Source organism: Tenrec ecaudatus, chromosome 4 (genome assembly GCF_050624435.1).
Source record: "Tenrec ecaudatus isolate mTenEca1 chromosome 4, mTenEca1.hap1, whole genome shotgun sequence".
Lineage (NCBI taxonomy): Eukaryota > Metazoa > Chordata > Mammalia > Afrosoricida > Tenrecidae > Tenrec > Tenrec ecaudatus.
Window position 1 is genome coordinate 177,809,324 of NC_134533.1, and position 20,572 is coordinate 177,829,895.

The window sequence follows — 20,572 nt, forward strand, 5'->3', positions numbered from 1 at the left end:
CTCAGCACTGGCGTGGGTCTCCATGTGGCTTCCACAGCTCCAGGGCTTTAGCTCCATGTGTCTTGTCAGCAGGAAGATGAAGCAGAGAGTGTGTGTGTATCTGGCCTCCAGTGAGCTATTTATCTCTTTCGAGCCTCTGAATGAGGTCTTCAAGCTGCGCCCTGATTGACAGGCTAGACTCCACCCCTTCACAAATCGACAGACTCCCCACATACTCCCCACAGCACTTGCCTCCCTATTGTTTTGGCAGCCAGACTCTCAGACACCCCACACAATGGAACTAAACGCTGGCCGGTCCTGCATCGTCCTAGCATCAGTTGCAGATCTAACCACTGTGATCCACAGGGCTTTCCTAGGCTGATCTCTATCCGCAAGACTTTCTTTCTAGTCCGACTTAGTCTGGAAGCTCTGCTGAAATCTGTTTCGCATAATAGCAACACACAAGCACCAACTGATGGAACAGGTGTGGCTATGTGTTCAGTGCACTGGGTGGGACTCAAACCTGGGTCTCCAGTGTAAGAGGTGAGAATTGAGTTCCACCACTGATCCACCATGGTCCTCACGCCTCATGTAAACTGAAATCCTAATACCTTGTTGGGAAGGTGCTGTGAGCTCGCTCTTGTACGTTTCACATCTGGCACAATGCCCACTGCAGGGATTCACTGAACAGATTTAGGCTACAGGAATTCAAAGATGCGTGACCATAGTCCGGTTATCGGGAATGAACCTAAGCCTTCTGCCTTCTGTCACCCTGCATTCTCTTGCTACGGAGCAGCATGGAGACCTCCAGCTCTGAGCAGGAGTTTGTGGGGATGCTCATTTTCTACTGCCCTCTGACAAACTGCCCCCAAGGCGGTGGCGTAAAAACTGCACTCATTTTCAGCTGCAGTTTCTTTGGGTCACAGGCCCAGGCACAACGCAGCTGGCTCTGCTGCGCAAGGTCTTACAAGGCTTCAGTCAAGATACTGGCTGGATTTCTGTTTTCTCAGAGGCTTGACATCCAAGCTCACCTGGTTCTGGGCAGAATCCAATTCCTTGCAGCTATCAGACCCACATACCTGTTTTCTCCTTGGCTGCTCTCAGACTCGGTTGTTTCTCTGGTTAGCAGCAGGCCAGCTCCAGCCCATGGGGACTTTATGTGTTACAGAGCAAACCACTGCCTGACCCTGTGCCATCGTGGGTTCATTGCGATGGCAACGGTGTCAGTCCACCTCAGTGTGGGTTCCCCATTTCTGCCCACCCTCTGCTTTTCCGCTAACCATGCTGTCCACCCCTAGAGATCGGTCCTTCCTGATGGCGTGGCCAGGGAAGGCGAGCCGAAGTCTCATCCTTACAACTAAGACACATCCAGTTGCCTTTCTTTTAAGATGGGTTGGCTGGTACTCCGTGGCGATGCACAGGATCAATTGTCTTCGCTGCGGGCACCACAGCTGGAGAGCATTCATTCTGTCTTCCTTCTCTTTGTCCAGCTGACAAATGAGTGTGAGGTGACCGAGAAGACCAGGGCTTGGGTCAGATGCAGCAGCCATCAAGGTGACAGCTCAGCTTCCAGAAACCATCATGAGATGTTTGCCACAGGGCCTTCTCCCAGGCTTGCTTCACAAGGCCAGCAAGAGACTGCCTCCCTTTTAGGAAGGATCCAGTACCTTTATTCAGTCAGTACTACGGATATCACTTAAAAAAAATTAAGTAAGTATCAACCCACTTGGCATCCAAATTACCCATGCAACATCTCTTTATTTTCACCTGTGGTTTAACCGGGGAAATGTCACCCCATGACCTTTGCCACCTTCCCTTGCTTGAAGCAAGCCGCAGATTCCACCCGTATTCAAGAGAAGGGGATGAACGAGCACAGGGGCACGACCTCCTGAGGACTCCCCTACACGTCCCTGCCACAACTCACCCCACAAAGAGGCAGAGCACCATGGTTGGACAAGGCTAGGCCTTGGTTGATCTTGGGTTCAAAGGCTGGTTCTAGAATTTACACAATTTCTTTCTTTCTTTTTTATCTTTGGCAAGTTACTGAAGCTCTTCATCCAAAAGGAGAGGAAAAGAAAGAACCCAGAGTGTGAAAAGAAGGGTCACACAAAGAGGAAACTGCAATGGAAACCACATATTAGAGCAGACACTCGACCTTCCTTCCTTCCTCTGCCCCGGACGGACATTCCTGGAGGAACCTAAGTCTTTAAACGTTGAGTCGTACTGCTGGAAGGCTTCCAGAAATTGGGATACGTGAAATGCTTTTTAAAATACTATACACACAGTTCAGTGCTCCAGGGACGGGTGACTCCAGCCCTGGCTGAGGGTGTTGGTCACGACAGCTGTGTCAGGTCACCACACCTTCTACATCTCTGACAGCCTAGCCCGCCAATACGGGGCCAAAGGGATACGTTTCGGAGCAACCCAATAATGGACTCCCACGTGCCGGCAGAAAATGACTGTCAGACGATATTTAATGATGTGTGAAATGCTCACAACATACTGTGCATTTGAAAGACAAAACGGGGTTCCCAAAGTGTCCTTCTTTACAAGTTCACGTTCTGGACTCGGATTGCCTCCGTCCCAAATTTACTTTCACTCTTCATAGCCGTGCGACTCTGGGTAAGTGGCCCAATCTTTGTGTGTGTCTGGATCTGGAGTTACCTGTTGGGCTGCAAACCTCAGGGTCAACAGTGTGGAACCACCAGCCCTGCACCTCGGGAGGACGATGTGGCAGAACTATCCCCATAGAGAGTGACAGCCTCGGGACACTACAGGGCAGTTCTACTCTGTCCTATAGAGGGGGTCGCAGTGAGTGGGATTCGACTGGCTGGCAGGATGGTGACAAGAAACCACCTAACCCATGGGCATCACCTAGTTGCAGTGGTTCTCACCTGTGGGTCGCGACCCCTTTAGGGGGGGTCGAACGACCCTTTCACAGGGGTCGCCTAAGACCATCGGAAAATACATATATCCGATGGTCTTGGGAACTGAGACCCCGCTCCTCTATCTGTCTCCAGGTGGGTCTACCCACATGCAGATACACCCACATATGAATATCTGGCATGAAGACTGTTACCCATGCTACACCATACTTCAAGACAAAATTTCATTTATTTGTCATTAGAAATAAATATTTCACAATATATAATTACATATTGTTTTTGTGATGAATCACTGTGCTTTCCTTATGTTCAATTTGTAACAATGAAACTACATCTGCTATCAGACACAGTAGCAAAATGACAGTGCTGAAGGAGCAATGAAAATAATTTGAGGGACTGTGAAAGGGTGGCGCCTGAGGAAGGTTGAAAGCCACTGCCCTAGAGGAACTCGGTGGATGTTTTGGGCTATCAGTCAAGCACCACTTCTATCATTTGAGGGGAAAAGTTAAAACAAACAAAAAAAGACTTCACTTCCTGCCTTCTCAAGAGAATAAAGCAAAGCAAACAGGAAGAAAAAAAATTGAGGTCAGACCATGCTTAATCATACTCTTTGCCTCCAGAAGTTTGCACTGTGCACTGTATGTGAAAGCATTTAATGGCTTTGTTTTCTCTCTCTCCTTCCCCATTCTCTTTCCAAGGAACTTCACTTCCTCCCTCTTAAGTGAAACCAACACGGATTTTCTTGAGTCTTACAGTAACCCTTTAAGATCTGGCATGGACAGGGCGTGGTGCCCCAACACACTGGACTGGAAAAGACGCCTAAGGGCCAACAAACAATCCTTGAACTAACTACAAGCTTTTCTTTCTTGTGTTTTGTTTTTTGTCATTGGTTCGTTGTTGCTGTTTTGTGGTATATTGTTGCTTGGTTTTGTTGTCGTTTTTGTGCATGTTATTATCTCTGCAGGTCTGTCTAAATAAGATTGGCTGGATGAACAATCTGGAGGAGAAAACAATGGGACTCACGGTTCGGGGGACATGGGTAGAGGGAGGTCGGGGGGAAAGGTAGTGGTGGTAACAAACCCAGGGACAAGGGAACAACAAGTGATCCAAATCGGTGGTGAGGAGGCTGTGGGAGGCCTGGTTGGGCATGATCAAAGGTAATGTAACCAAGAGGAATTGCTGAAACCCTGGTGGGGACTGAGTATGATAGTGGGACAGGAGGAAAGTCAAAGGAAGTAGAGGAAAGAACTAGGAGGCAAAGGGCATTTATAGAGGTCTAGATAAAGGCATGTACATATGCAAATATATTTATATATGAGGATGGGGAAATAGATCTATGTGCATATATTTATAGGTTTAGTATTAAGGTAGCAGAAGGACATTGGGCCTCCACGCAAGTACTCCCTCAATGCAAGAACGTTTTCTTCTATTAAGTTGGCATTCTATGATGCTCACCTTCCTGACACAACCACCGAAGACAAAGCGGGTGAATAAGCAAATGTGGCGAAGAAAGCTGATGGTGCCAGCTATCAAAAAATATAGCATCCGGGGTCTTAAAGGCTTGAAGGTTAACAAGCGGCCACCTAGCTCAGAAACAACAAAGTCCACATGGAAGAAGCACACCAGCCCGTGTGATCACGAGGTGTCGAAGGGATCAGGTATCAGGCATCATCAGAACAAAAAATCTTATAGTAAATGAGGGGGGAGTGCGGAGTGGAGACCCAAAGCCCATTTGTACGTCACTGGACATCCCCTTATAGAAGGGTATCAGGGAGGAGACGAGCCAGTCAAGGTGCGATGTAGCAACGATGAAAAATACAACTGTCCTCTAGTTCCTAAATGCTTTCTCCTCCCCCAACTATCATAATCCAAATTCTACCTTGCAAGTCTGGCTAGACCAGAAGATGTACACTGGTAGAGATAGGAACCGGAAACACAGGGAATCCAGGGCGGATGATCCCTTCAGGACCAGTGGTGTAAGTGGCAATACTGGGAGGGTAGAGGGAGGGTGGGTTGGAAAGGGGGAACCGATTACAAGGATCTACATGTGACCTCCTCCCTGGGGGATGGACAACAGAAAAGTGGGTGAAGGGAGATGTCGGACAGGGAAAGATATGACAAAATAATAATTTATAAAATATCAAGGGCTCATGAGGGAGAAGGGAGCGGGGAGGGAGGGGAAAAATGAGGAACTGATGTCAGGGACTTAAGTGGAGAGCAGATGTTTTGAGACTGATGAGGGCAATGAATGTACAAATGTGTTTTACATAATTGATGTATGTATGGATTGTGATAAGAGTTGTATGAGCCCCTAATAAAATGATTTAAAAAAAAAGATCTGGCATGGAAACTGCTTTATAGACCACTTCTCTTTCTCTGTCTACCTCATTGGGAGCCCTGGTGGCATAGTGGTTACACACTGGGCTGCTACCCTCAAGGTCAACAGTTCAAAAGCAGCAGCTGCTCCATAGGAGAAAGATGGGGCTTTCCACTTCCATAGAGAGTTAGAGTCTCAGAAACCCTGAATGGTTCCCCCCTGTCCTATAGGGTCACTAGGAGTCTGGATTAATTCAATGGCAGTGAATTTGTTGATTTTGTTCTTATCTACCTAAGGATGGATGAGTGGATGGATGTGTGGATGGTCTTTGGGCTGGGTCCAGACCACACAGCCACTTCCCCTAGCTCTCCCGAAAGATGGCCTGCTGGACTGTGCGGCCCCTTCCCCTCACCTCTCAAGGCCAGAGCTGGACTGTGCAGTCCCTGCCTTCAGCGTTCCAAGGAGCTTATATCTCCAGGCTGGCCGGGTCTGTACAGCCCCTTCCCTGAGTGTTCTGGGATGATTTCCTGGCAGCCCACATCCTGACTCAGACCCTGAAACTGCAGCCCCAGAAGGCCCTCCTTCCCCTTCTCAGTACATACATCCTTGACCCAAGCCCTGCATATGTCCCACTGCCTCACTGCCAAGCGCAATGTCCCTCACCTAACTCGTTGGGTCTCGGAACCCGCCCGGGGGCTCAAGATGCCCTCATCCTTCTCTGCTCTCCCTTCCCTCCTGGGAGTTCTTTCCCTGCCTCAATAAAATCTTTCTCAACTTCACATTCCTGGCTAAATTCTATCTCTGTTCCATGCCTGTCTCCAACCTTTCGATGGATGGATGGATGGGTGGATGGGCAGATAGGGAGGATAGGTAGATAAAGGAGAGACATTGCTGCCCCAAGAAAAGAAAAAGTCATGTCGCGGCGACACAGTGGCATCACTGGGGACACGGGGTGTGTGGGCTACATTGGGTGACACTGTCAGAGAAGTGACAGCAAATGACTGTTTACTTCAATGGATTCACACACATACACACACTCACACACACACACACACACACACACACACTCACACACAGTTGAAAAGAAAATTATTTTAGAATTTTGTGCACTGTTTCAGCAGAAATTCATGATTTTTCGTTAAAAAATATCCCTGTGGTTACTCATAATAATAAAAACATCTTCTTCATAAGCGCAGCTTACCTGTATCAGTATACTTACAAAGGTAAACCTGTGCTAATGTTCTTTTTGGAACTTCTAACTCGCTCTGGTCCGGTGTGGTTACCACCCAATTACAGTGACGCGTCACATCTCGTGTTTGTTTTCTGTTTGCTTTCACTGCTGCCGGTGTTTCTACAGTTGCTGATTTTGTTAAATCTGGTGTTTTAGCAACGCTGTTGTGGTAATTAGCATCTGTGAACTTACATCAATAACTTTTTTTTTTAGATGAACCAGGAGTGAAAGGAGAAACATTTTTAAAAGGCTTTTGGTTGTTAATAATGTTGAAACTAATAATGTCGTAATCCAATATGGAAAGTGTTTTGTTTTTTAAATATAGAAAGGTTTTGACAAAGGTTGAGACTCAGCCATTCCTGTCAAGGCTGGCCAGCACTGGGAGGAGAGGGATTCCACCCCACCCTCCTTTCCCCCTGCACAGCCTGAGGCTGCCCGGGTGGCCGGCTGCATTGCCTTCTGCACTGGCCATCCTGGGGGTTGCTAAGGGCTCCGGGGAAGAATGCTTCCCACAGAGTGAGTTACAAGCTAGGGAGTCTCTGAGCCAAACGGGTGACAAAGAAAACACAGTGGTGGCAGGTTAGAGGGGACCCCTGTGGGCAGCCTGCCTGGGCCAGCAAGGGCAGCAGACAGCAGCCAGCAGGGAGGAAATAGATGGCTGTCAGAGGCCCTCCCTAAGGCCAGAGTTTAAATAAATAAATAGACCACATCGTGACCATGGTCTACTCCTGGAGGGTTCTCTGGGACCCACTGCAAAGCCAGAAAACCTGCCAGTCTTTTCAGCCCCACTGAGGACCTCCAGTCACCCTAGTCCACCACGCTCCCTGCTACTGAGCCCATCGCAACTCACAGCGACCTTATAGACGGGTTCTAAGACTGTAAATCTGTATGGGAGCAGACCGTCTCACCTTTCTCCTGCAGAGCGGAAGATGGGTTTGAACCGCCACCCCTGTGTTTATCAGCCAAAGATAACCTGGGCTCCTGTGAACCCAACCACCAGGTGTTTTCATCATGACTCTAAGCGGGTGACTAGTGTAGGTACTGTGGCGGGAAGTTCTTCCCAGACGTTGAGAACTCCCTGTGCTCCACACTCAGACTAGATCATGCCCTCCAGTGTTGACGTGCCCCAGACGCGGTTGTCTTGACGGCAAGGCAAGGGCACGCAAAGCATTACTGAATCTTCTAACCAGACTCTCACGGTTCCTTTTCCAAGTCACCACCCTGAAAAATATGTACTGCAACCTGAAATCCCATTTCGACGAGGCTCCTAGACATTTCTGAACGATAGATAGCAGACGTGAATTTCTAGATGTGAAAAAGTCTAGACAATTGTTAAATGTCACCCTCCTCAGAAGGGCAAGAAGCTCTTTATTGTTCTCTCTGCAAATGGTCAGTTCCATTTACCCCGAGGAAGGGGGCAAGGATGTGCGCCCCAGCCTTCCCCAGCCCTGCTACTGCACAGAGATGGTCAGCGCTCCCAGACCCCACGGCACCTGGGGACACCAACCATGGGCTACTCAAGCCTGGCTTGGGCAAGGCCATTCAAAATCCAATCGACAGGGACATTCGGCGACCCAGGAGAACCCCCCTGGTATTGAGTAAAAAAGCATATTTGTAAAACAATATGCACTGTGCCATCTTACTTTTGGAAAGCAAGCACACAAATCCATGACAATGTCTATCTACATACAGCTTGACAAGAACTGTAATGTTTTACTGTAAATATTAATCCCTGGGTGGGATGAGGGAGAGATTTCTAATTTTTGTGCTCTCTAAGATTTCTACAAGGACCAGGTTTGTTTGTTTTTTTAATTGGGGACTCTTACAATTCTTGTTACAATCCACACATCAATTGTATCTGACATATGAGTATATACATTGCCATCGTTCTTTTCTAGACATTAACTTTCCATTGAGCCCTTGGGATCAGCGCCTCCTTTTTCCCTCCCACCCCATCCTCCTGGCCCCTAGATAGATTATAGATTATTATTTTCATATCTCACCCAGACCACTGTCTCCCTTCCCCTCTGGTTTCTGTTGTTCTTCTCCCTGAAGGGGGGTGTGTGGTTACGTGCCATTCATTGCAATTGGTAGCCCCTTGATTCCCCTCGTCTCCCACCCTTTCCCCTGCCCTTTTGGTACCACTATTCCCACTCCTGGGTTCCATGTGTTGTGAGCTTTATCTCTTGCCCGTACTTATGTACATGTTCCGGTCCAGTCCCGAGTGGGAAGCAGCACTGGGGTCATGACAGTGGGGGGTGAGGGAGCCTCAAGGAACCAGAGGTATGCTGTGTGTCTCATCGGTGTTCTCCTGCACCCTGATTGACTCAAGGGAACAGGTGTTACTTTTTATTTTGGTCAGGCAGAAAGCCTATAACTTGCTTTATTATTTTTATTCCTTCGACTATTAAGGGAAAGTAGCTTCTTGCCCTTAGGCCAGACTGACCCTTGGTCACAGTCAAGCAAGGTGGGCTAATTTTTTTTAGGTTCTCTTGGCTGCCTTTAACCCCCCAACTTCCGGGAAATAAAGCAGGGGCGTGTGCAGTGTACGTAGGAACCAGATTGGTGCTCCCTTGCCACACAGATACAAGAGAGAATGTAAGAGACGAACTCGTGTGGGTTCAGCTGGTTCGCTTTCTCCTCACAGGTCCGTTCGTAGCAGCACCAGAGGCGGGGACTCCCCGCAGTCAGATTCTACCTGGTACCTGGGTTCTGAATCCCCCAAATGAGGCCCAGAATTGCTTTGGCTCGTGGAGAGTCTTCAGGACCCACTCTCTGGCGGGCACTTACACACCCACTCCAGCTCCGTCCAGACCCTATACAGACTGGTGAGCCCCTTCAGGCTCACTTCAGACGGAGCATTCCTTTTGGATACAAAGTGTCTTGCAGTGCCTTCATCGCCATCCAGAAATGAGTAATGTGCAGGAGGTGACCCGCCCTCACCCTGTGCCGGGAACCCTCGTGGCACAGTGGTGAAGCGCTTGGCTGCTAAGGGAAAGATCGGGTTCCAACTCCCGGTGGCCCGGGCAGGAGGAAGAGGAGGCAGTCTGCTGCACTGAAGATCTGCAGCCATTGGACCCTGCGGGGCAGGTCAGTGGGGAATCCCTAGGACAACCCCAAACATTTCCACCAAGTTCCAAAATAAGCCGGAGGAGGGGGTAAGTCAGCCTCCCCCTCACAAACAAGCTGGCACGATGCCTCTCCCCTACTCTGAGAAGAAGGACCATGCCTTCCACACGGTCTCCAGGCTGTGGGGGTCTGGTCGCTGCCTACTTCTCCAGTCTTATCAACTCCCCTGCCAACCTGTGGCTCACCTCCAGCGACAGCAACACCTCTCCCTCCGGCCTCCGAGCCCCTCGCTGCCCAGGCTCTGCCCTTGGCTTGAAGCCTGTTCCCTCAGACTGTGGGGCTGTTCCCACAAAGCCTCCTCCGACCGCCAGAGAGGTCAGGTCCCCGGCACACGCGCTACAGCATGGGTACCTCGCTTCAGAGCGCTGGCCCCGTTTGTGACCATGGATCTCTAGCTGCGTGCTGCTTGTTTCTCTGGAGAGGACAGGCCTACCCTGGAGAACCTGCAGGCTCCGTTCCAGACCACCGCCCTAAAGCGAGTCACCAGACTCGTTTTATTCTGCATTGCATATACAAGTTACTTTTACACATACTGCAGTCTAGACGCCCTGGAGGAGGAGGGGCTATGCATTGGTCTCTGACCGGAGAGGTCAGCAGTTCAAAACTACCAGCCGGATCTGAGGGACTAAGCCGGGACTTTCTATGTCTGTAAAGTGTGACAGCCTAGGAAACCCACAGGGGCAGTTTGACCCTGTCCCAAAGGGTTGCTATGAGTCAGCATAGACTCGGTAGCGGTGAGGTAATTTTGAGTGAATAGTCTAGCACAGTGGTTCTCAACCTTCCTCACGCCGCGACCCTTTCATAAAGTTCTTCATGTGGTGGTGACCCCCCCAACCATAAAATTATTTTCATTGCTACTTCATAACTGTCATTTTGCTACTGTGATGAATCGTCATGTAGATATCTGATAGGCAGGATGTAGTTTCATTGTTACAAATTTAACATAATGAAAGCATAGTGATTCATCACAAGACAATATGTCACTATACATTATAAAATATTTATTTCTAACGACAAATAAATGAAGTTTTGTCTTGAAGCATGTGTGGCATGGGTAACAGTCTTCATGCCGGGTACTCGTATGTAGGCATACCTGCATGTGGGCGGACCCACCTGTCGCCGGATAGAGGAGTGGTGTCTCGGTTCCTAAGACCATCAGAAATAGGTGTTTTCTGATGGTCCTAGGCGACCCCTGTGAAAGGGTTCTTTGACCCCCAAAGGGGTCCTGGCCCACAGGTTGAGAACCGCTGGTCTAGTAAGTGTACAATAACCAAGTTCCACGCTCACTGCCATCGATCGGGCCAATGCCATCTCGCAGTGAGCCTCTAAGGCAGGGTAGAGCTAGCTGCCTCTGTGAGTTTCTGAGACTCATCCTTCACTGCAGTAGAAAACCCTGTCTTGTAGGCAACTGGACAGCCCCTTACAGAAGGGTCTCGGGGAGCAGACGAGCCAGTCAGGGTGCAGCATAGTAATGATGAAACATACAACTTTCCTCTAGTTCTTTAATACTCCCCCCCTCACTATCATAATCTCAATTCTACCTTATAAATCCGTCTAGATCAGAGCATATTCACAGGTACAGACAAGAGCTGGAAACACAGGGAATCCAGGACAGATGAACCACTCAAGGCCAATATTGAGAGTAGCCATACCAGGAGGTTGAGGGGAAGGTGGGGGACGAAAGGGAGAACCGATCCCAATGATCTACATATAACCCCCTTCAAGGGGGATGGATAACAGAAAAGTCAGGGCAAGACATGAAAACTAATGATAATTTATAAATTATCAAGGGTTCATGAGGATGGAGGAGAGAGGGGGGGGGAATGAAAAGCTGATACCAAGGGCTCAAGTAGAAAGAAAATGCTTTGAGAATGATGAGGGCAACAAATATACAAATGTGCTTGACCCAATGGATGGATGGATGGATTGTGATAAGAGCTGTACAAGCCCCCAATAAAATTATTAGAAAAAGGAAGCCCTGTCTTTCTCCCACGGAGTGGCCGGCAGTTTGGAACTGCATATCTTGTAAATTGCTGCCCGTGCGTACCCACCGCACCACCAAGTGTGCAACGGCTTTATGGAAAAGTCTGAAATGTTACCATGGTGCCCAAATGCAACACCGAGACCAAATGTGAGCACATGGTGTTGGGATAAAGGGTACCCTTAAGACCTGCTCTACTCAGGGTTGCCATAAACCTTTAAGTTGTAAAATACGCAATGTCTTCCAAGCAAGTAAAGCTAAGCCTGGTGTAAGCCTGGGTAACCCCTGGAGGGCAGGCGCTGCCTCTGCCTCCCACTGCTCTCCTTGGCGACCAGCACGGTGCCTAACATAGAGTTATCCATCGCCTCTGCGTCGATTCCAACTGATGGGGCTCTTTAAGACCAAAGGGAACTACGTGATGGGGTTTCCTAGACTGCAACCTTCCAGGAAACAGGCTGTCCTATCTTTCTCATCTCAGAGGAGCTGGTGGGCTTGATCTTTCAGTTAGCAGCTGTGTGCTTTATCACTGTACCATCAGGGTCTTTAACACACAGTAGGTGCTCAATAAATGGGTGCTGAGTAAATGAACAGGGACCACCTGGAAAGTATGCAGGTTTCTAGCTTTGCTGCCTGTGAGACTTATTCTGAGTCTCCTCCCAGGTTAGGGCTCTGCAAAGGCCGTGGCCCGTTGATCTGTGGGCAGAAGGATCCAGCTCGATAACAGCTGCATTGCACATGCCTCTCATAGTTAGAGAGGCAGCAGATGCTCTACAAATGAGATAAAGCCACTTTCTAAATGCCAAGAGAAATTTTTAAAATTGCTCAAATACTGGCTTACCTCTTGCTACATCCTCCTTTCCACCTGGTCCCTATCCAACACATCTCTGCCTTAAAAAATAAAAACTAAACTAAACCCACTGCCACTGGACTTCACTTATTAAGGATTAGAACTTCACAGGAGGTTCTTGGCTCTCATTTCCCCAGACACAGATTGCCAGGCCTTCCTTCTGTGGTACCAGTGGGTGGGTTAGAACCAACAAGCTTCCAGTTAGTAGCTGAGGGCAAACTGTGCCACCCAGCCACCTAATCTCCAAATAACAGACATACTGAATAAGGCCGCCCCAGCCTGACAAACCAATACTCCTCTCTCAAGCATCAGCTCAAATGTCTGTCTTTCCTCGCCTTCCTTCCCGCCGCAAACGCTCACAGCTTTTCTCTCCCTGATCAGCTGACTCTGGTTTCCTGGCTTGTCTCCGCGGCTGTACCACAGGCTTTTGGAGGATGGAGGCTCTGCTACAGTTATCTTTCTGCTGGCACGGGTGAGTTAGAGTGTGCCCCCTGGCCCAGGGCAGGGGCATCTGCACCCAAGGCCACAGGGAATCCACTCCAGCTCAGACTGACCTGCGGGCACCCTGATGATGCCAGAAGACCTGGTGGCTGATAGGGTCAGACTCAGTGTCTCCTCTCAGGGTGTGCCAGTTCACAGAGTAGAGATATGATCCTTCTCATACCCAGCGATTTCATGCACAGCAGCTTCCCCGCCTCAAACTCTTGCCTAGATTTACCGTATATACTCGTGTATAAGCCGAGTTTTTCAGCCAAAAAATGTGCTGAAAAACTGGGGTTCAGCTTATACATGGGTCAGTGGTACCCCAGAGAGGTGTGACATCTCGCTGGGGTCCCCCGAGGTAAAGGGATAAGCATCCGTTATCTCGCGGGTGATTGTCGTTACTCCGCTGTTCATTCAAAGTCCTGCTGACACTGCAGGGCTTTGAATGTTTGTTTACTCACATCTAACCAATCAGAGCCATCCTATGACGTGTATCTTTGAATAAGCTTTTTAAAGACCGTGTGCGAAGGATGTGGCATGAGTGGATGTCATCTGGTCAAGCCTGACTAACAAAAGGAGGAAATCCCATGAAGCCTGACACAGAGTTAATAGCAAAGTGGGTTTGAGATGCATGAGAAGACATTCCAGAAGACATGGTGTGACGTGCCTTCCAGAAATGTAGTATTAGTAATGTTATGGATGGCAGTGAAGATTGTGCTTTGTATGAAAATGACCGCAGTGATGGTGATGACAGAGATCTCAGTGAGGACAGCGTCTATGATGACCTCACACCAGCTGAAGCTCTGCATTGGGATATGGATAATGATGAGGAATGCAGTTTTGAAGGATTTTAACTCTTTACATTTTAGCTTGGTTGCTGACTGAGCTCAGGGAATAGTACTCTTAAGGTATCATTGTTGATACCTTATTGTTTTTTTGGAACCTATTTTCCACTTACTGTGCTGGTTTACTAATGTTAAATGACTTGTCCTTTTATTTATGTTTTCATTTAAAATAAATATTTAAATACATTACCCCACTGGTGTCTCAATTTTTAGTAATTTTATTTTCATTTGTTTTGATTATTGAAACTCACCAATAGCTTCTGCATTTTCCACCCTAGGCTTATACTTGAGTCAATCAGTTTTTCTGGTTTCCCAGGTAATAATTAGGTACCTTGGCTTATACTCGGGTCGACTTATATTCGCGTATATACGGTACTTATTTTTAATAGCTTTACAAACAAAACAAAACAAAAACTTCAAACACATGGTTTTGGAGTACATTTCAGCATGTGGTGACCCCGTGGGACAGAGTAAAATTGGCCCCACAGGGTTTCCAAAGCTGTGTTCTTTATGGAAGCAGACTGATGTATCTTTTTTCCTTAGTGCCAATGGTGATTCAAACCACCGACCTTTCAGTTAGCAGCTAAGCATTTAACTACTGCACCATCAGGAGTCTTTTTCACACCTCATATGATTCATCTACTTACAGTGCACACTTCAGAGACATACATACGTAAATGGAAGAATGTTCTGAGCTCATGGATAGGAAGACTTAACATCACGAAAATATCAAAACTTTCCAAAGCAATCTATAAAAATAATTCAATCGCTTCTCTACCTTTGGCTAAGATCAAATGTAAAAATAATTCAATTCCAATACAGATCCCAGCATCCCTTTTTAAAGAGATAAAAAACTACCAATTTTATAAGGAGAGCACAGGGACCTAAGTGCAGTGCTTAAGAGCTTAGCTGCCCAACTGAAAGGTCAGTTGTTTGAACCACCAATGCTTCAGATCAGGAGGCCTCTCATTTCCTGACTTCAAAAGCTACTGTACACCATGGATGTCAAACAGCCTGGTACTGGTACAAGGACAGATCCACAGATAGGTAGGACAGTGAACTCAGAGAAGACCAGTCACCTAAAGATAACTGATTTCTGACTAAGGGCTGAAATGCATGAAACGGGGAAGAGACAGTTTCTTCAACAAAGGGCTGAGTGGCAAATTTGGATTTCCATCTGCAGAGAAAGAAACAGGACCCAAACCTCACTCCAACACAGCCCAGTCCTAACTGCAACCCTACAACAATGAAGATCACCAGTGAAACAATGGGGGCAAACCTTAGGGCTTCCACACACAGCATTCACACTCCAAGATACATCAAGAAGTATCACACACGGTACGGGGTAGTGACACAATTTCATGTCAACTTGATAAAAGAATGAAGGGGTGGAGCCTAGCCTGTCAATCAGGTCACAGCCCGATGATCCCTCCTTGTGGGCGTGGCCTTCTCCTGAGGCTTCTGGGAACTACCTCTCTCTTGGTTCTGCCATCAGAAGAGGCAGACCTCTCTCTCTCTGTGATTTACATTCCTGTTGACAAGCTACATGGACCCACGCTGACAGCAACAAGAGCCTCGCGTTCACTTCCACTGAATCCATAAGATCACCGGCCAGTGATCTTCCTGCATTCAGTATCATAGCAGGTGCTGCGTGAGTCTGAGGAGGAACTCATGAACTGTCAGACTTATGGACTTGGGTCTAGACTGGGTCGGGATGTTTTATTGATGCATAATTACTTCTTGATACAAAGTTCTCTCTTACATATATCTGAATGTACTTGGATTTGTTTCTTTAGCCCAGTGGGTCTCAACCTTCCTAATGCCTCAACTCTTTAATACAGTTCCTCAAATGTGGTGACCCCGCCAACCATAAAATTATTTTTGTTGCTACTTCATCACTGTCATTTTGCTACTGTTATGAATTAGGTGACCCCTGGGAAAGGGTCGTGTGACCCTCAAAGGGGTCACGACCCACAGGCCAAGAACAGCTGCTCTAGGCAAGCGGTCGAAGTCAAAACAGGTAACGGGGACCTCCTTAAGATAAGACATATGCATCCAAAGACGCCATCAAGAGAGGAACAAGGGAGTCCACAGACTGGGAAAAGTTTTCAGCCATGATATCGCAGACAAGGGACTTCCTTCAAAAATCTACAGAAAAGGGCAGCACCTTAACAAGCAAGAGAAAAATCACCCCTTTAAAAAGCGGGCAGAGGCCACGCACAGGCGGTTCACAAAAGACGACGCCTGGGTAGCCAACAAATCTATGAACACATGCTCGTGATTACCAGACATCTGAGTGATGCCGATCAAATGATGATGGGCCACACTAACACTGATAGCAAAATTCAGAAACCAGGACACCCCAAATACAGAGAGACACTGCTGATGGGGTTGTCCAACAGTGCAACCCCTGTGAAAAGCAGACGGGTGCTCCCTAAAACAACTGGGACTAGAAATACCATAAGACTTGATGTGCACCCCGAAGAAGTACGTCATAGAATGGACAGATGTGGTCACCCATGTCCACCGCAGCACAGTCCACGATAGCAACAAGGTGAGAACAACTGATATGCCCACGAGGGGAAGAGTGGGTACCGTTTGGTGTATGCACACAACGGAGCACTATGGATCCCTAAAGAATGACAAAACTGCAAACATAAAAGCTCTTGGCGTTGATGGAGAACATTATGATGAGCGAAGTTAGTCAAACACACAAGGAAAATATTCCTTTCATAACAGTGATGGAGAACTACTGTTTTTTGTTTTGCTTTGTTTTTCATTAGAGTGGCGATATCGGGAGGGTGGAGGGAGGGTAAGGTAGCTAGAAATACTAGAACTGCTGTTAAAAAAGGGAAAAAACACAACAAAGGTTTTCATACCAGAAGAAGAACTAGACTTGGCGGTCCTCAGGGGTGGGAGGGAAAGGGAAGGCAGGGGAGGCGGGAGGTCAGGGCCTCTGCCCTCGTGTCCTCGTTTCCCAGTTGTGGGGGGAACAGGGAGAGGCCCAAAGCAAGGGCAGCTCTTACCCAAACCGTTGGTGAAGGTTTCTTCAGGTCTGCTTATGCCACCGTGATGAAAAGAGGTTAGAGGAAGTTTCAGACAAAAAGGCCACCAGCCATCAATGGTCACAATGACATGGGTGACTGATACCTTCTTAGCAGCTTCTGCCTTTCCCCAGAGGAGCCCAGGGGCACAAGCACTTGGCTGTTATCAGAAATATTGGCAGTTCTTGCCCAATTAACCACTGCTTGGAGAGGGGTGTGGGGGTGATCTGCTCTCAAAGACCAAAGCCTAGAAAACCCTGCAGGCAGTTCTACGGGTCACCCGAGGCAAAGCAGCTTTCCCAACCAGCTTTCCCTTCCCCAACACCAGAACCAGGCGGCGTGCTGTCCAGCAAAGAGGACAGATGGACACCAAGCAGGCCCCTCAGAAAAGAGGAAGAGGAAGCAAATGGGGAAGAGGCAGACACGAGGCCCGAGTGGAGAGTCCTAAGTAATATGTCTGCTATACTCTGACCACCTTGCCAAGGGCAAGTTCATGTCAGAGGCGCTGCTCCCGCAGCCGTAGCTGTGAGATGTCGCCAGAGAAGCTGGAGGTCAGAGTGCCCCCCCCCCTGATGTAGAAGCCACACCAAAGAAGTCTCTGAAAGTCTTTGAAGCACACACGCTCGAGCTCTCTCTTTCAGACATAAAGGACTATTTCTCTGTGTCCCGTGGAGATAAGAAAACCCCGAGCAGCTACCTTAGGAGGAGGCGGACTTAAAGATGGCTGCAGGGTGAACCTGGAGGTGAAGTATCCCACTGGATCAAGAACTACGGATCAGTATTCCAGACGTCACTGAATCACTCTGCAATTTAACAAAGGTGACACTGTGTCTCTTTATTATTATATTTTAAAATTTAACTTTTTAAATGAGAACGAGGTGAAGGTGTACAGGGCAGATCACTGTCTTACACTCAACACCTGATAACCTCTCTCAAATAACAGAGGGTTTTTTTCCTTTGTTACTTCTGTCCACCACATTCATGGACCAAGATGGAGGTTTCTCATGACCATTCCCTTTGTCCACCACACTCAGGAGCCGAGATCCACAAGGTCTGCAGTTCATAACCACCAGCAGCTCCACAGAAGAAAGACTGGACTTTCTACTCTTGTGAACCGTAACAGTCTAGGAAACTCACGGAGAGTCACTCTGAGTCAGCATTGACTTGATGACCGTGAGTTTGGTTTGAGTGTTTTGAGGCTCGTGGTATGTAATTTAATGCTCAAGCAAAGCATTGCATTGCCTTACCCCAGCCCATCTTTTACAGATGGGGAGGGGGGCTGATCTCTTCTAGTTAGGTGATCAAATCTGGTCTGGGCCAAAAGGTCCTGCTCAGAGCCTGTACTGCTGCAAACCCCACCCCCAAACTCCCCCCCTCTCCACTCACTTCCCTCAAGTCCACTCTGACGCCCAGGGACCCTATAGGACAGGTTAGAACGCCCCCTCCCTGCGGGTTTCTGAGCTACAACTCTCTTTGTAAGATATAACTCTTAAGGGAGTAGACAGCCTCAGGGTTCTCCCTAGGAGCGGCTGATGGTCTCCAATTAATGACCTTGTGGTGAAGCAGCCCAAAGGGGACCCCCCTGCATCACCAGGGCTCCCAACACTGCTTAGGACTAGATCCCCCCCCCCAAGTTACTAAAGTCCCTCCACTTCCTGACATGCTGTCCATCTAGACACTTTTCTTCCGCATCCATCAGTCTGCCATTCTGTGGTGGCTTGGGTGTTGCCATGATGCTGACAGCTAAGCCAGCAGTAACTCAAGGTCCAGCAGTGTCAGCCGCGAAGGGCAGGTTTCAAGGGAGCTTCCAGACTGAGAAAGAGTAGGAAGAAAGGGCTGCAGATCTATTTCTGAACATCAATACCGCCCGAGACTGAGCTGAGCCCCCTAGTTTAGAAGGCACTGTAAATACGGTGCCCACTGCCCAGGGTTGGAGCCCACAGTGATCAGGAAGACTGCGCAGAAGCAGGTCCTGCTTCCTTCTGTCGTTCCCTGGCCAGGCACTCAGAGCAAAGCCAACGCAACAGCAGCGAACAACAATGGACACCTCTCCTTGGTGGCCTATACGTTGGACTGCTAACAAGCAAGATCAACAGTTCGAAACCAACAGTCTACACAGGAGAAAGACGGGGCTTTCTACTCCCATAAAGAGTTAGTCTCAGAAACTCACAGTGACAGTTCTTCGAGGTCCCGCCTACCCTTCAAGTTTGTCCCAAGCAGGGAATGAGAACCCCTTGACCACACCTAGCAGACCCAATGTCAATGCTGTAGCAGCACAGGCAGCTCTGATCCTGTGTCCCGACCCCGGGAGCTGGTCCACCTCAGCAGGCCTCAGGTTCTGAGTGTCCATCGCCACACACCTTACCCCACACCCCCTTTGGACAAACTTCCCCTCACCCGCTCCGCCCCCCCTGGGCCATTCTTGCTGAAACTATCACAAAGAGTGAAAAGTTACTAACGGCTCGGTCCATTCCCAAAGGCTCTTCATCCAAAGTGACAGGATGTCAAAGCTTTTAAAAAGCTGAACAAAGAAATGGAAGGGCAGAAAAGGTGGGCCCGGGGAAGAGAGAGAGAGCCCATCAACGGTGGAGGGGCTCCGCCTGCGCTGCTCACTGCCACACCGTCAGCCCGCCTGGCTCCACAGGTGACCCCAGTTAGGCTTCCCTGGCGCCCCAAAGCAAGTACCAGCTCCTTGCAACGGGCCTCACGCACAGACCATCTGTTCTCCAGGAGCAAAATACGCTCCCCCCACCCCACCCCGGGGCCCTTCCTGGGACGGGACACCGTGGGCACCAGGACGGAGACCCGCGAAGTCCCCTTCCCTTTCCCCACCGCGCAGCAGGGGGGCTCGGGCGGATTCCAGCCCCGAAGCCCCGCAGCCCCGCAGCCCCGCAGCCCCGCGCAAGCCCTGCCCTCGGGTGGGTGGGCGGGAGGACGAGGCCGCCGCGGCGGCCAGCGGAGGAGGTCGGGTTTCGCTGTCTCAGCGCCGCCGCCGCCGCCAGGACGCCTCTTCCGCCCCCGGCTGGGGTCCCCGGGCGAGCACGGGGGCTCGGGGAGGGGGGCGCAGCGGCGGTTTCTGGGTTGGCCCGGCGGAGGGATGGCTGCGAGTGCCACTTCCCCGGGAGGAAGCCCTGCTCGAACTTCAGTCCCGGAGGCGCGGTGCCGCCCTCTTACCATCTGCGCCACTTTCAGTATGGCCGTGACCGTGCGCGGGTAGTCGCGGTCCAGCAGCCCCTCGGCGCGGCTCCCGGGTCCCGGCGCGTGGCTGCTGCTGCACGTGGTGCGGACGAGCCCCGCTCCGTGCGACATGGTGCGGCCCCGGCCCCGCCGCCGCCTGCGGGCCCCGCTGGAGGGGCCAGATAAGGAGGGGCGGCCCGGGGCGGGGGCGGGAGGGGCGGCCCGGGGCGGGGCGCGCGGCCGGCCTGCAGCCCGACCCGGACGGACGGACAGACAGACGCACGGGCGGCGGCGGGGCCCAGCAGAGCCCTCCGGAAAGGCGGCCGCGGCCCGGGCCCGGCGCGCTCGCCGAGGCGCGGAAGTTGGACTGGGGCGGGGAGGAAACCGGACGCCTCGGGCCGTGGCCTCTGCAGCTGGTGTGCGAGTCTCCTGGGGTCCCGGGGCGCAGCTGCAGCCGGGCGCTCCGGAGCCCTTGATGGCAGCGTGGACATGCACCCACCTGAAGTGTTCGGCTTCGTTTTTTTAATTTTGTACACACCCGTGTCACCACCACCCAGAGCAACAAACAGCGCAGACCCATCACCCCAGAAAGCTCTCCCTTTGCGGGTACCTTCCTTTCCCACCTTTCTTTCTAGCCCCCAGCCTTAGACGACT

At 49.9% G+C, this 20,572-nt stretch overlaps 1 protein-coding gene across 1 annotated transcript in view; it reads right to left on the reverse strand.

The window, feature by feature from the left end:
* CMTM7 (CKLF like MARVEL transmembrane domain containing 7) overlaps positions 1–20,182 on the reverse strand; it is a 63,907-nt gene extending 43,725 nt beyond the window's left edge. Inside the window, exon 1 of the mRNA XM_075547104.1 lies at positions 19,916–20,182. Coding sequence (XP_075403219.1) covers positions 19,916–20,050 — 135 coding nt within the window. The 5' untranslated portion in view covers positions 20,051–20,182. The remainder of the gene's footprint in view (positions 1–19,915) is intronic.
* Positions 20,183–20,572: the final 390 nt, after the last annotated feature.